At 32.2% G+C, this 14974-nt stretch overlaps 1 protein-coding gene across 4 annotated transcripts; it reads left to right on the plus strand.

Annotated features, from left to right (window-relative positions):
- The first annotated feature begins 1449 nt into the window (after window positions 1-1449).
- On the plus strand, window positions 1450-14327 carry LOC106069524 (D-ribitol-5-phosphate cytidylyltransferase-like). 4 transcript variants are annotated; one of them, XM_056005031.1, is made up of 11 exons: window positions 1450-1615; window positions 4355-4724; window positions 6182-6323; window positions 6828-6994; window positions 8375-8475; window positions 9182-9331; window positions 11070-11174; window positions 11388-11433; window positions 11988-12082; window positions 12205-12684; window positions 12856-14327. In XM_056005031.1, exons 2-11 carry the CDS (start codon window positions 4703-4705, stop codon window positions 12940-12942), a joined length of 1395 nt encoding a protein of 464 aa, XP_055861006.1. In that variant the 5' UTR covers window positions 1450-1615; window positions 4355-4702; the 3' UTR covers window positions 12943-14327. The 4 variants fall into 4 exon arrangements, with proteins under 4 accessions (XP_055861006.1, XP_055861004.1, XP_055861007.1 ...); XM_056005029.1 differs by having other exon boundaries at window positions 4355-4723; window positions 6172-6323; XM_056005032.1 differs by having other exon boundaries at window positions 4355-4723; window positions 6172-6323; window positions 12205-12679.
- The last annotated feature ends 647 nt before the right edge of the window (window positions 14328-14974 follow it).

A 14974-nucleotide genomic window follows, 5' to 3' on the forward strand; every position in this document is an offset into this window, starting at 1 on the left:
ATGAAGTTTGAACATGCTGGCCAGCGAGGATATTAAAAACTTACAGTTTTAGTAATATAAATGTAGAAATTGTTTCATTTAAAAATGTGTATGCTTTATGATTAGCTAGTTTTATTGTTATGTACAAGTAAATTGGTTGGAGTATATATTTTGTTTTTCATTGTTACAAACAATATGAAACAATCATAATAAAAACATCAGAAGAGTCACATAAATGATGTCTCTTATGAACTTCTAAGAGGCTGTTTTATTAAATCTTGATTTAGGGAAAGTAATTGTTAACCTGACTTTGAAAGGAAGTGGTCAGTATTGTCTTTATTGTTTGCTGCGAACCATTAGTAAAATAAAACAGGATACAGAGACCTTTAGGCAGCTTTTAACACACTATGGCAAACCCTGCAACCTGATGACCCCAAACTGTATTGGCTATAGTTTTATGTTGATGGGGGAATTGCTGTGTGGGCAACAATGTTCTGACCATTGCTCTCATATTCCAAGGGATGTGCCATAGTTGTATTTCAAGAGGGTCTGTATAGTCAGAGCTACAGGAACTTAATATGAAGACTAAATAGTAACATAACTAATGAGTAAAAGAGACACAGATAAGTTTAATCCTTTTTTTAAAAAAACAACAACAATGCACCAGGGTAATAAGGAAGGAAAATGTGAAATGATGGAAGGAAAACTACAAGGAACCAATCTCAAACTTAGCCATTCAATAAACTCTCAGCAACATCTCTTACAACACCTCTATATTAAGGTAGAAAACCAAATTAGATAAGTATCAATTATTATAAAAATAAATCTATATTCACATTGACATATGTCTTATAATTATTCATTGCACATAAGAAAACATAACAATGATAGTAGGCCTAAATGGAATGTAATCTCATACCAGTTTCATTCAACATTTACATTATAGAGTCTATGTGAAGTGGATATCTGAAATTTTACTTTCATTCAATAATTTTATTTTCAAGGGAACAAAATAAGACTCTGTTTTTGTGACTTGTAACTTCTCTGATTTCAAGAAAAATGCTAAAATCGGGTCCCAAAAACTTTTTTTTCTTATTTGAAACTTTTTAGCTTTCTTATTAATGTTTTCCTTAAATCGGTGTCTAAGTTGGAGTTATCTTCTTATAGATTCTATATTACAGACCAGCGCATTTCATATGTCAATCTAGTCATGCATGTTAAACAAGGACTTAAACTCTGCTAAGTCGTTGGTTTTCCTGGTTGATTTAGAATTTAGGCAACCCATTCCATTCTCTATTGGGCACTATTGGCACTATAGGGAAGAAGGAGCGCTTGTAGGCCTACTTCTAGCGTATGGAATAAGAAATATGTTTATAGAATGTAGATCATAGTCTATGATGTAGATATATAGATATAGGTCTGTGATTTACATCTATACAAGGGAGATAAATCTGCTTTATTCGTAACTTGGTCAACATCTTGTCGTTAGGTTTATGTTCATGTGTGATGTAGATATAAATCTAGAATCTAGATTTAGATTTTACATCTAGATTCTAGATCTAGTAGAGTCTAGATGATAAAATCTAGATTAGGTACAAGATTATTATAGATCTATTCTTCTAGATCTAACCTACAGGTACTAGATCTAGATCTACAGTAATAGTTATTTTAGTAATACTATTATACATTCATGAACTCATTCATTTCATTCACTCTTTTGTTTATATTTAATAGAATTTATAGATTCTAGATGATAATAGTAATAGATCCAATTATAATATTTATTTTATAATTTCTAATATTTAATATTGATTTAATATGATGATCCCAAATGATGATAATCATGATCCAGTCACTGAGTGAGTCAGACTCAGTGTCGGAAACTCAAACTGCAATGAAAATTATAAAGATTCACACACTCACACTTTATTAGTGTCTTTAAATTTAGTCTTTAGTACTCTGTAGTGTACTTTACTCATTACTGTGTTTGTGTAGTGTGATTCAGTCAGACTATGATTATAATTATATCTATGATACTCTCCATATTGATAGCTATTGAATGGCATATTGTCGCTCACTATTTCTTCTGGTATGCCATGTCTAGCAAAAATACCTTTCATTGCCCTGATAACACATTCTGCTGTTTTGTTCTCCAGTCATTTTATTTCAGGGTATTTATAGAAATAGTCCACAACTAGCAAATAGTCATTGTTTCGCCATTCAAACCATTCTGTCGCAACCTTTTTCCATGGTCTGTCTGGTACAGCATGAGGTAGCAATTTTTCCTTCACATTATTTATTTTGAACGTTGCACATGTTGCACATTTCATTATTGTCGAAAAAAATATCTTTGGACAATCCTGGCCAAAACACACTCTGTTTTGCCTTCGATCTGGTTTTCTCAAGACCAAAATGACCTATGTGCAACTTGTCGAGAATTTTATTTCTCATACTTGAAGGAATTATAATTCTGTTCTCATAAAACAATATTCCATTCTCTTCATGAATACTGTCTTTAAATGACCAATAAACTTTCACTGTTTCATGAACTTGAGTTTTTATCTTTGGCCAACCTTCTCTGACATAACTAATTAAAAGTTTCAATTTAGCATCAGATTCAGTTTTCCTTCTAATTTCAATAATCTTCTGATCACTTCCTGGAAACTGTGCTATTGCGCTATGAATTCTCATAACTATGTCATCATTTGAATTCTATTGTTCTTGACCATTGATGTAAGCACGCGATAACGTATCAGCTATTTGCATTTTTGAACCTGGAGTGTAAGTTACTGTTAATTGATATCTCAATAGTCTTAACATCATCAACTGAAGTCTTGGTGAAATCTTGTGTAAAGGCTTCATCACAATAGTTTGCAAAGGTTTGTGATCTGATTGTACAGTCACAGTTCTTCCAAAAATATAATGGTGAAAATGTTCAGCTGCAAACACTATAGCTAACATTTCCTTTTCTATTTGTGCATATCTGCACTCTGTTTCTGTCAATGATCTTGACGTATACGCAACTGGTTTGTCTTCTTGCATTAAACATGCTCCCAAACCTTTAGAAGAAGCGTCATGCTGAATAGTAACTGTTTTTTCAGGGTTAAACAATTGCAGAATTGAATCTGTATCTTCCAAACGGATTATTGAATGTACATAAATAAGAGCTTGGTTCATCCAACTCCACTTGCCAATATGCATCCTTTTGATCAAGTATACTAAACACTTTTGCTGCTCCCAGTGAACTATTGATTTGATCAAATGTTGGTATAGTGAAATGTTCTCTCATTATATATTTGTTCAGTTCTCGGGGATCTAAACACAACCTCAAAGAATTATCCAAGTTATGAACCCATTCTGTTGGTTCATCTACTTCTGTGATCACTCCATCACTGTTGCATTTGTGTGAGTTTTCTTTTCAATTCTTCATAGAGTGATGGTGCAACTCTGCGGGCACATTGAATAACTGGTTTTGCATCTGACGTCAGTTTAATGTGATACTTCATTTTGTATGTACCGAGTCCTTCGAATACTTGCTTATATTTTTTCATCAACACTTGTGGAACTTCATTTTGTTGCTTGGCATCGTGTACTTCGACATTTCTCTTTGCCTCAATTAGTTTTAAAGCAAAAGATCTTTTCTTGATCACGTACAGATCATCTTTAACTTCTACATCGCCGACTTTAAATGTGACCGATACAACTCCCTTCAGTTCTAATGCTTCATCCCCCAATGCTCGTATGGTAGTATTTGAATTCTTTAACTGAGTATCAGTTTCTAAATTGTTCCACGTTGACTCTGATATCACATTAGCTTGTGCTCCTGTGTCAAACTTCATTTTGACTATTTTTCCCATAATATTGATATCAACCATCCAAACTTTGAAATTGTTGTCAGTACCAATGGCCTCAAACACAACTTATTTACTTGGCTTGCCTGACTTTCATCTTCCAGTGAATCAACAGCCTTGAAGTGTTTCAAACGACATTTTACAGCGAAATGATTTCTTTTTTTACATGTTCGGCATGTCTCTCCGAATGCTGGGCCATTGTATTTTCCATGAGATCCACCACAAGATCTGCAATCTCTAATGATACTTGTTACATGATTCTTTGCCATTTTTCCCTGTGAGGTTTTGACTGGCTTTCTATCTTCTGTCTTCTTTAATTTATTAGCAGCATCCACATGTAGTCCTTTAATATCTATCATTTGGTTCTGGGTATGCTCGTCAGCACGAATTATGCTTTCTCTAAAGTTAAGTCTACATCTCTCAGAAGTCTCTCTCTCACTCGATCCGACTGTATGCCACATACCAATCGATCTCTGATGAGTTCATCAATTTTATTTCTTATGACATCTTTTTTTTGTTTTCAGAGTATGAAATCTATGAGTCACATTTTTGTAAATTCTTCAAAAACAACTCAAAAGAGTATTTAGCTTCTACTTTTCCCATATCTTCTGAGACTGTGTGCAAGGACAATCTCATATTTTACACCCACTTTTTAACCATTTATCATTGCTAATCTAAAACAGTTAAGCCTCTACAAGCAAGCAACATTTACTATTTAACTTAAAAAATGTTAATGCAGGCAAGAAAAAATTGACAGGAGGCCTTCAAGAGAGAATTATTAAATCTGCGCTAAAGACTTTTTGCTATCTGCACAGTTTCCAGCTCTGTTGATGGATCGCTCTGTGATATAAATATTCAGTGAATTTTTTGGCATGGATGTTTCAACAAGTGCAGGTAAAGAAATGTTTAATACAGGAACCAGAACAAATCCCTAGACAATCTTTACCCATTTTTTTGATGTGGGGCATAGGTGTTATAGAGTTTGTGTGTATAGACTGATGTAATTTTAATAGCAAGCAATAGAAAAAAAGTATACTTAAAAAAAAAAAAAAAAAAAAAAAAAAAAAGCTTTCTTAAGAGAAAGAACTGCTTATTACCGCCATTTATGTGAAAATTACAGGGTTAAGCTCCCTTTCTGCTACATAAAAAAAAAATTTAACAAAATTAATTAGTACTAAATACTAAATGATTAACTTTTTTTTTTATTGGTTCGTGTATTATAATCAACTATGAATAATTTTGCTAAATTTAAACCTGATCTGAGAGTGGGAAGTGAGAGAAAAAACTTATCAAAACATAATGAGGGCATTAAATCCATACATACATCCACATCTCTCATCAAGTAGCATTTATTCCCCTTAATTTTCTTATCAAACAAAATAATTAATCACAACAATTAATTAATTAATAGGTTAATTTTTTGATTGAATTATGTCTTGTCAGTTTAATGAATAATTGTGCACATTTTTAACTTGATCAGAGAATGGAAAATGTGAGAAAAAAACATGTTGAGACTTTTTTACCAGACAGACACACAGATAGACAAACAGACAGAGGTGATATAAGCTTTGTAAAAATTATGATTAACAAGTCAGAGAACTTTAACAGAAGACTTTAATATGCTTGAATGATGCTTTGAGTGACAAATATAGTGAGACTACAGCATATTTCATTATGTTATAAACCCATCATCACTATGCTACACAAGCATAAAGAAAGTATCAACAATTTCCTTATATGCATGTACTACGACTAAGAGGCTATTTTTAGAAGGATGGATTGCATGTGTCGTGTATAAATGAACTGATGAAAATGGACACGTCAATACAGAATGGTGATGAGTAGGTTGAATGAGTTGAGAGATAATTTAGAAAATGGGAGCTCATTTTCTTTATTATTTATAAAAGGATTTCAAGCTTTTATTCAAATTTGTGTGTCAAGTTAATAAATACACCTACAGGGTAGGTTGGAATAACTGTCAGGAGCTACAGTTTTTATGACCTATTTCACAATATATTTAGATCATTAAAAGATCAATACAAATGTGTACAATGAGTTTGTTTCTTCTAGAAAATTAGTGGGTATTACATTTTGTAAGCTTTTCTGAATTGCATTGTTTAGCCATTAGCTTTGTTTTTTTTTCCTTCAGTCTCACTTTAGACATTTCATGACAAACTTGTAAATAGAATTGTGGTGTTTGGTGTGGCATTGACTACGTATCTCATGTTCAATCCATTGATTTGATGGGGTTTTAATTTAGTATTTCTATGAGTCCAACTTTTAACAGTACCAGTGTTTAAAGAATTTAAATGGCCATAGCAAAAATTGAAATTGAATTTGTGTTTTCTCAGAGATAGAATCTGGAAAGATTACAGTAGATGTTATTCTCCCTGCTGCTGGCTCCAGTGAGCGGATGAAGTTACCTGTTAGTAAACAGTTTCTTCAAGTTCAAGGGAAACACATTGTAGCTTATACTGTAGATTCATTTCACAGGTAAACTTATACTTTCAAACTTTGATATAGATTTGACTTATTATAAACATTGGAGCTTGGTGGCCAAGTGGTAAGTGCTTGGCTTCTGAACTAAAGGGTCTTAAGTTTGAATCCCATTGAAGGCTGGTAACTTAAACTTCAGGCTTTTTAGGATGTTCACCTCACTCTAATAGGATACCTGGCATTAGTTTGGGAAAGTAAAGGCAATTTGTCATAGAACTGGCCACATGACACTTTCGTTGAATTGACCTTTACTATAAACTTCCATTATTGTTTGTATATTTCTGTTTGCTCTTCAGTGTTGGTATAAGAAGTTTGTAAAGTCATTGATAACATCCCAGTATAAGGGAAATGACTAAAATCAAATCAAAGTAACAACATTAAAACATTAAACTAAAAAAATTTTTTACATTTCTTTCAATTAAAGGAAATAAAATTTATTGTTAAAATAATTATACATTTTGTTTCAGATAATAATTTCTTTAAATCTTTTTTTGTGAACAGGTTACCATGGATACGGCATATTGTTGTCACAGTGGATTCAGCTCATATTGAATTCACTCAAAAATTAATGTCCAACTATGGTTTCAACAGAGTTATTGTTTGTGCAGGTGGCAGCACTAGGCATAGATCCATATTTTCTGGTGTGAATGCTCTCAGAAAGTTGCCAGGTAAACTAAACTGTACAGATCAGCATTAAATATCTCACCATTTATAAATTTTGACTTGTGTAAAGAATTTAAATCGCCATAGCAAAAATTGAAGTAAGTGAGCTTATTCTTGAGCGCTTAGAAAGAGTTTTAGCAAAGCCCCTTGAGGCCATTGGCCAATGAAAAGGCTTTTAGTGACCAGAAAGGAGAGATATCGCTTCACCTAAATCTCTGTCCCAAGAACTCCCATCAGCAGGAGACTCATTGAATCACAACATTTTAGTGTTCTATCTCTATCAGTAGAGCCCGTGCTAACCATGAAAGAGCTGCCTTTAGGGAAAGGCTTTAATGAGCAATGACATGGTGGATTTGGGACAATGGCTTTGCAAGACTTTCATTCATCCCCATGTGCGTTTTCTTTAACTTAATGGTTTTGTCTTATTTAACCTCAGCACCAGGACATCAGTGCTGAGGTCAATACATGCTTTTTGTTGTGGCTTTAATCATAAGTATTTTCTTTGAAGCACAGAAATACTTTGACCAGCTTCAACTTCTCATTCAACTTCTATATTCCATCAAATGTGTACTCCCTTGTTCTGTGACTTTTGATCAAACTACAAAGCTTTATTTTGTCTCATTTTTTATTCGTATTGAATCATTCTTAATATTTCCCCAACCGTGTTATTTTTTTGTGTCATCCTAAAGGAATCTTAGTCTCCACTGGGATTGAAGCTTGAAACACTTCAAGAAACCTAAAGAAACTATTCAGCTACCATGCCTTTGAGGCTTACACCTAAATCAGTTGACAAAAACATTTTAATTTGTGTTTAAAAGTTCTCCCTTTCGGACCTTGCCATCTTGTAAAGATCATCTGTTTCTGTGTCCTATGGTTAAAGAGGGTGTCATATGGCCAGCACAACTGCCTTTACTTTTCCATAACTAATGTCAGGTACCCATTAGAGCTGGTTGGACTTAGAGGCGCCCTAAAATTAAAAATCCCTAGATTTGAACCTGGGACCCTCTGGTTCGAAAGCTAAGTGCTTTACTACTCTGCCACCGTGCCTCCCAATTTGCACTTATGGTTGTTAAAAAATTGTTGTTAAAACTGTGTATTAATGTGGCTGACTGTTTCATTGTAATTCAATTCTTGAATTATAATTTGTGGTGTAAAGTAGGTCATGACCCCACCTAACTCTTCTACTTGACATTTATTGTAGCAAGGAAACACAATTGGTTGTTGGGATGGCCACATGACACCCATATAAATCATTAGTCACTGAAACTGGCATACTTTACATCTTCTTCCTCATGAGTCTTCAATTGTCTAAAGGAACTCTATTGTATTAAGTGCATCGACTAGTAAAAGCTATTGTATAATACATTTTTTGTTTTAATGTTCAGATTACACTGAGTCTGGCCTTGTTATTATCCATGACTCAGCAAGACCATTGGTACCAGCTGATATTATTTTAAAAGTTGCTGAAGCAGCTCAACTCCATGGGGTAAATTTTCATGATTTCTTCATTAATGAAATATGCTACATTCCAAAATCTCAAAAATTACTAGAAAAAGCAGTCATGACTCAAAATTTTTTAAAAAATTACAGATATTAACTCACTCCATCTGTCTGTCTTGGTGGAATCTTTTACATGTTGTTTCTCCCACTTCCCATTCTCGTTTCAAGTTGAAATTTTGCACAATTATTCATTTGTCAATGACAACAGGTGAATCAATAAAAAAAAATTAACCAATTATTTAATCAATTAGTCATAATTATTTAATTTTGTTTTATATAGAAAATGTACTAAGCCTTGTGTAGAAAATCTATTTTTATAAGTACTTGAATAGCTCAGTGGCTAGCATGTCAGTATTCCATCTCCATTCAAATTCAGGCTCAAGCAACTTTTTTTTTTATTGCTTTTGAAAAGGCAGTATAGAAACCTTTTCCCAGATCTGTGTCCCCCTTCTTCCCCAACTGGTCCACAAAAGAGATTGGATCATAATGCACTGAGCATGCTATAAGCATGAAAGTTATGCTAAACAATAACAATTAATAAAAATATTTCTAATTACACAACTTTAGTCTAATAAAAATTAATTATATGATTGATTCAAATTAATTGATGCACTTTCTGTCAGTTTAAACTTTGTTTTTAAAAAAAGTATTTTTTATATTTTACTTGTCTGCTCTTTATTTTTTAACTGAAGGCTGCAGGAGTTACAAGACCTTTAGTTTCTACTGTCATTAAAGGTGATGCTAGTCATATGCTTACAGAGTCTCTGGACAGAAGACATTATAGAAATAGTGAGATGCCTCAGGCCTTCAGATATAATGTTATAGCTTCAGCTTATGAAAAGGTAAGCACTCTAGAACTGTGGTCATGATGTTAGACAATACAACAAATATGACCATTGACTTGCTCAGCATGTCTTTACTGAGAATCTATGGGCTATCATTTAAGAAATCATCTATTACTATATTTAATTGTTTACATTTCTCTGCATATCGACCAACTGTCGTAATTCGTCCTACAGATTTATGGTAATTATTAGAACTGGCTGTATTTAGAGATTCCAAATAACAATCTCCCTCATTTCTAACCCAAGACCCTTATATTGGAACTTAAGCTACCATTGAGAAAGCAAAGTTTGTCACTAATTCAGATTTTAACCTAATTCTTAATACACAATAGTGGTTTGAATTTTAATCATAAAAATACTAATATATATGGTGCTGTTAACTAACATAATGTAGGCTCAATGCCCTGTGAGAACATAAAAAGCATAAACACAAGAGTTAAAATGACAAACTAATCTAAAAAAAAATTTGAACAGGTAAGTCATGGTTCATCCCCAGTCACTTCATCCTCGGTCATTTCATCCCTTGGTCATTTAATCCCCTGGTCATTTCACCCCCTAGTTATTTCATTCTCTGGTCCAACAAATAATAATTGTAAAAGCATGATGTTAAAAATATTTCATTCATCTAATTTTATTTACATGACAAAAAGTGTAACACATTAAATATAAATATTTAATATCTATAGATAAAGAGCTAATGTAAAAATTGTTTTTGCATGTCTAAATCAATAAGATAGACAGTATATAGGTATAGAAGATGGTTCATTGATTTGCATTGCTGTAAATCATTTGTAATTTCTTGCCCAGTGTTGTATATTTCTTTGTTTGAACATTCTTCATTGCCAGAATTTATAACTTTAATGTTATAAAGGGTATTGAAACAAAACATATTTATGCGATATTAATCAGGTCAGGAGGAAGGTTGAAGTCAGCGTTTATTAGAATAAAAATGACGTGCCCAAATTCAAGAAAGAACAATGAAAAAATAAAAGTAAAGTGAAAGATGGCCTTCACGAGATAAGTTATCAGCAGCATGATCATAAGTATTCTAATCATTCTCATCTCTCAATACATTTTCTCTACCACACCTTCGCATTTGATCATTACATCATGCAATATGTGCTTGATAATTTTGACATTTCATCTAAGATAGAAAGAATATAACTAAATACAAACCCCACATTATAATATACCTACTTAATTACATATGTTCTTTCATTTCTCAACAAATATGAAGAGAGGATGCTAATAAACACAATAATAACATGCCAAAAATATCTAAAAGCATTATAAAGTAACATATTTATATATTAGATGAAATGAGGGCTTAAAGGCAGAGCCTTTACAACACAATTACACAATGACTAAGAAAAAAATATTATGTAATATTTAATTGGGGATGAAGTGACCAAAGGTGAAATGACCGGGGATGAAGTGAAATGACCAGTCACCTAAGTCATAATGTTCTTGAATGTAGTGAAGCATGTGGTTTGCTAATGGAGAATGAGTTCCAAATCTTTGGTCTAAGCACTAAAAATGCCAGCAAAAATCAAAATTAAGGGGGTGGGGGAGTCTGCAAAACCATGGAGTGTAGGGCTTTCTGGGGGACATAGGGAGAGATCAGTTCACTAAGGTTGAGGTCATTTCTTTATTGTAGATGTACTTATGACAAATGGTGGCCACCTTGTAGTGGATATCTCTTTATGTGTCAATTATTTTTGTTGTCTTCTTGCAGTGCACTCAGGATGATTTTGATTTTGGAACAGAATGTTTATTACTTGCTTTAAAATATTCCAAGTGTCCAGCATTTTTAGTTGAAGGAACAGAAGATCTATGGAAAGTAGGTCAAGAAACATCATGAAGTTGTAAGAAGTTAGAGACAATATTAGTTTTTATGTTTTATTTTCATTGAAGTTTTATATGTTAGAGTGTTTCTAGAAAATAGGCTATTCAGTTTTTGTGTGTGTGTAAATGATCTAAAATTAATTGCTCTTTAGAGATGTCTTTCGTTATGATTTTGGGTTTTTAATGTTTTTATTCTTTACATCTCTAGGTAACTTATCAAAAAGATTTGTTTTTGTTGGATTCAGTGCTTAAAGGTTTGTTGCCCTTCACCTTCATTTATAACAATCACGTATAATTATGACAATTAGCAACAAAAAGGAACAAAAGTTTGTCAAATTAATTTCTGACTAAAAATCCCACAATGGTCGGGATTTTATTAACCATGTAAAACTATAAAACTTTGAACTCTGTCCTTTTTTACAAAGCTTATATCAACTCACTCCATCTGTTGCACATTATTTCTTTTACAACATAAGTATCAATTTTTTACTCTATTTAACTTTGGCTGATACATATGTTCTCTTTGCAATACATATTTGTGCATATACTTGATGCAAATTTTTTTTTTGACTGACTAAAAATGATTATACACAGGGCTTTTTCTGTGACAGTCTGCACCTTTTTAAATGTGGGGAAAAAAATATTACTTTTCTTGTATTTTAACGTATATTATTAATTTATTAGTAGTTAAAAGTTAGGCAATCAATTACTGAGTACCAGCACCTAATCACTGAGTACTGGCACCTATTTTTTTTACAAAAAAAAGCACTGATTATACATATTAACTTTCCAAATGAAATAATTTCAGCTAAAAACTCTATTGTGTCTGTGTGGAGTGTTTTAAAAGATAATCCTGTATCACTGGAGGAGATATGGAGTGAATTAAACAGCAAGTTGATACAGGTAGTGGCTCTCATTCTTTTGTTAGGTTGTTAGGTTCAATCTTTTTTGTTAAGTAATGCATATCCTATTACTATGTTGTTGTTGTTTTTTTAATGTAAAACGTAAAACTTGTGTTGTTTCAGAAGACAGAAGGAGATGGTGCTGCAAACACATTTGTAATTTTACTTGATCCATTAGAAACTTTGCATTTGGACGACTTAACTTTCAGGATATCAAATCAGCTCAGAAGTCTACCACATTCTTCTGTAAACCTGAGACCACTTTTGTTGTTGATATTTGTATCAAATGAAATTGTCCAAGAGAGACCTGGACTTGAATTTGACAACTCCTGTCTTCAAGATGGAGAGATTTCCCAATCTAGTCAGCTGATACACAAGCATTTAGTCAGTAGTGATGTGACTATTTCCTCACAGTGCAGTAGCCTTGGTGTTCAGTTCACAGCAGAGAAATTGGATAGGTCTCACTGCCCTGACCTAACACTTGATTCCCATGTCAGCCATGTACAGTTCATGCATCTCTGTTTAAATGTGCTCCAGCAAGTCAAAGTGAAGCTTAAGACTAAAGAGTCAGTGGATTTCATCACCACTGGTGTTATCAGTAAGGTAAACTCTTATATTACATCTGTTACTCATTGCTAGTACCTGTCATTATTCAATAGAAATGGAAAGGAATTTTTGTTTGGTAAATCATGATAAACTTATTGATATAATTAGACGAACATTTTTTTTTTACTTATTGACATAATTGGACAAACATTTTTTTTTATGCAACAGATTACCTCCCTTGCAGTGAATGAGATGGTGGAACTAATTTCCTTGCGTAGCTCTTGTTTGGATAATCAAGTTCTTTCATATTTGTAATCTTGATTAATGTTGGCGTCATTAAAAAACTATTGACAAGGCCTATACTTATATGTTATAGGTCTGCAACTGGGTTTGCATAGCCATGTGAAACACTGCACTTAATCTTCGGGATTGAAGAAATTGCCTCTATAAGTAAAAAGATTTTTTTAGGAAGTTTACTTCCTATCACTGCTTTATGAAGTTCAAACATATTGTACTATTTATTTTATTATTTTTATGATTAACTTTTAAGTACATTTAACATTCCGTCATACATAGTAATTTAATCATAAAAAGTTTTTTTCATCAAATTCTGTTGAGCATTTATAATTTATTTATTTACTCAGTAAGAATGCTTAATATTGAATGTGCTAACTAGCCAATATAGATCTTAGACATTCTTTCATTATCATAAAACCTTCAAAACATTGTGTTCGGTTAAACAGCTTCTAAATCTGAAAAAATAAAATAGAACTCTAATCTTGTTTTTGGACTGGAAAAAGCAGATTTTAAAAACACTGCTTATTATAATCAACATGGATTGATAATACTTTTCAAAATAATTTTTTTACAGAGCTTATATCAACTTGCTCTGTCTGTCTCATCAAAATCTTGTACACTTTGTTGATGACTACAAATAATTCAATTAAAAAAATAACCGATGTAATCAATTAGTCATAATTAATTCATTTTGTTTTATATAGAAAAAGTATTAAATTTGCAACTGGCCTCTGTGACAATATAGAGAATTAGATCAATAACAATAGACAAATAATACCTTCTATTTTTAAGAGTACTTAAATATCTCAGTGGCCAAACAGGTTGGCCTTTCATAGTGGAGGCTCAAGTTTGAATTCAAACTCAAGCAACTTCCTTTTCTTTTTACCTAGCTTATAACAAAGCATGGATATGTAAGATAGCAGAGGTGTTAAAGTTGCAATCCAGGAGAGTAAACTTTGTGTACAGATTTCAGTAAGCCTTTTTCAACAAGATCCATCCAGAATAACCACTGACAAATTCTAATAGTGCTCTCAGATTACAGTACATTATTGATTGAAAATAATTGATGCAATTTCACTCAATATAAACTTTTAATTTTAAAAAAAGTATTTTTTATATTTAATTTGTTTAAAATGTTAACTTCCTGTATGTAGTAATGTACAACAGAGAATTGAGAATGTGCTTAACACACCAATGTGTTTGATTGCTAAATATTTTACACAAGTATTAGTCCATTAGTGTTTTTCTTCTTAAACAATTTTGGAATAAAAACCATTTGAATTTTTTAAAATGGTTGAGTCAATTTTACAATTTGGCTATGAATATGTACCTCTAAGCTTTGAGTTTATGAATCTCCAATACTGTTGTGTTATACACTTTTATATAATGTAAACCATATATATTAATGACTTATATATGACATTAAAATATACATATAATTTCAAAATGGCAGAGTCGTTTTTATAATAATGTAATGCTCCATTCATGTTTATATATTCTTAAGAATATAGATCTAGTTTCATTCTGTCTTAAAAATCTTGGCCAATAGAAAAATCACACCAGGCTCTCTGAACCAATAACATATTGTGATAATACTTGACAGCAGTATGTATAATTGTTAAGAAAGAGCTTTTTACTGAATGAAAGTTAAAAGAAATGTTTATTTGGTCTCAAGTTTACACTAGATATAGGCAACATCATGAATCAGACATTGCATTATTCAATCTTAACTTCCCTTTCATAAACAGGACCACTTACCTACAATTTGTATAAGATGATTTGATTTGGTCCAAACAAATGGGAATTCAGATAGACTACACTAACAATATATATATAACAAGAAACACACTTTTGATATTCAGCACATCAGTTCAATTTAAGCCTGAAGCCATGATGTGCCTTGATGAATTAGGTGCCTATGTACTTTTTTTGTGACAGTGCATGACCTTGAAATACCCAGTCTGACAGTGTCAGACTTGGTATTTCAAGGTCATGCACTGTGCTTTTGTATGAAATTTTTTAAAAATAAAAATGTATTCAATTTTTTAAA

The sequence above is a fragment of the Biomphalaria glabrata genome, chromosome 11 (genome assembly GCF_947242115.1).
Source record: "Biomphalaria glabrata chromosome 11, xgBioGlab47.1, whole genome shotgun sequence".
Lineage (NCBI taxonomy): Eukaryota > Metazoa > Mollusca > Gastropoda > Planorbidae > Biomphalaria > Biomphalaria glabrata.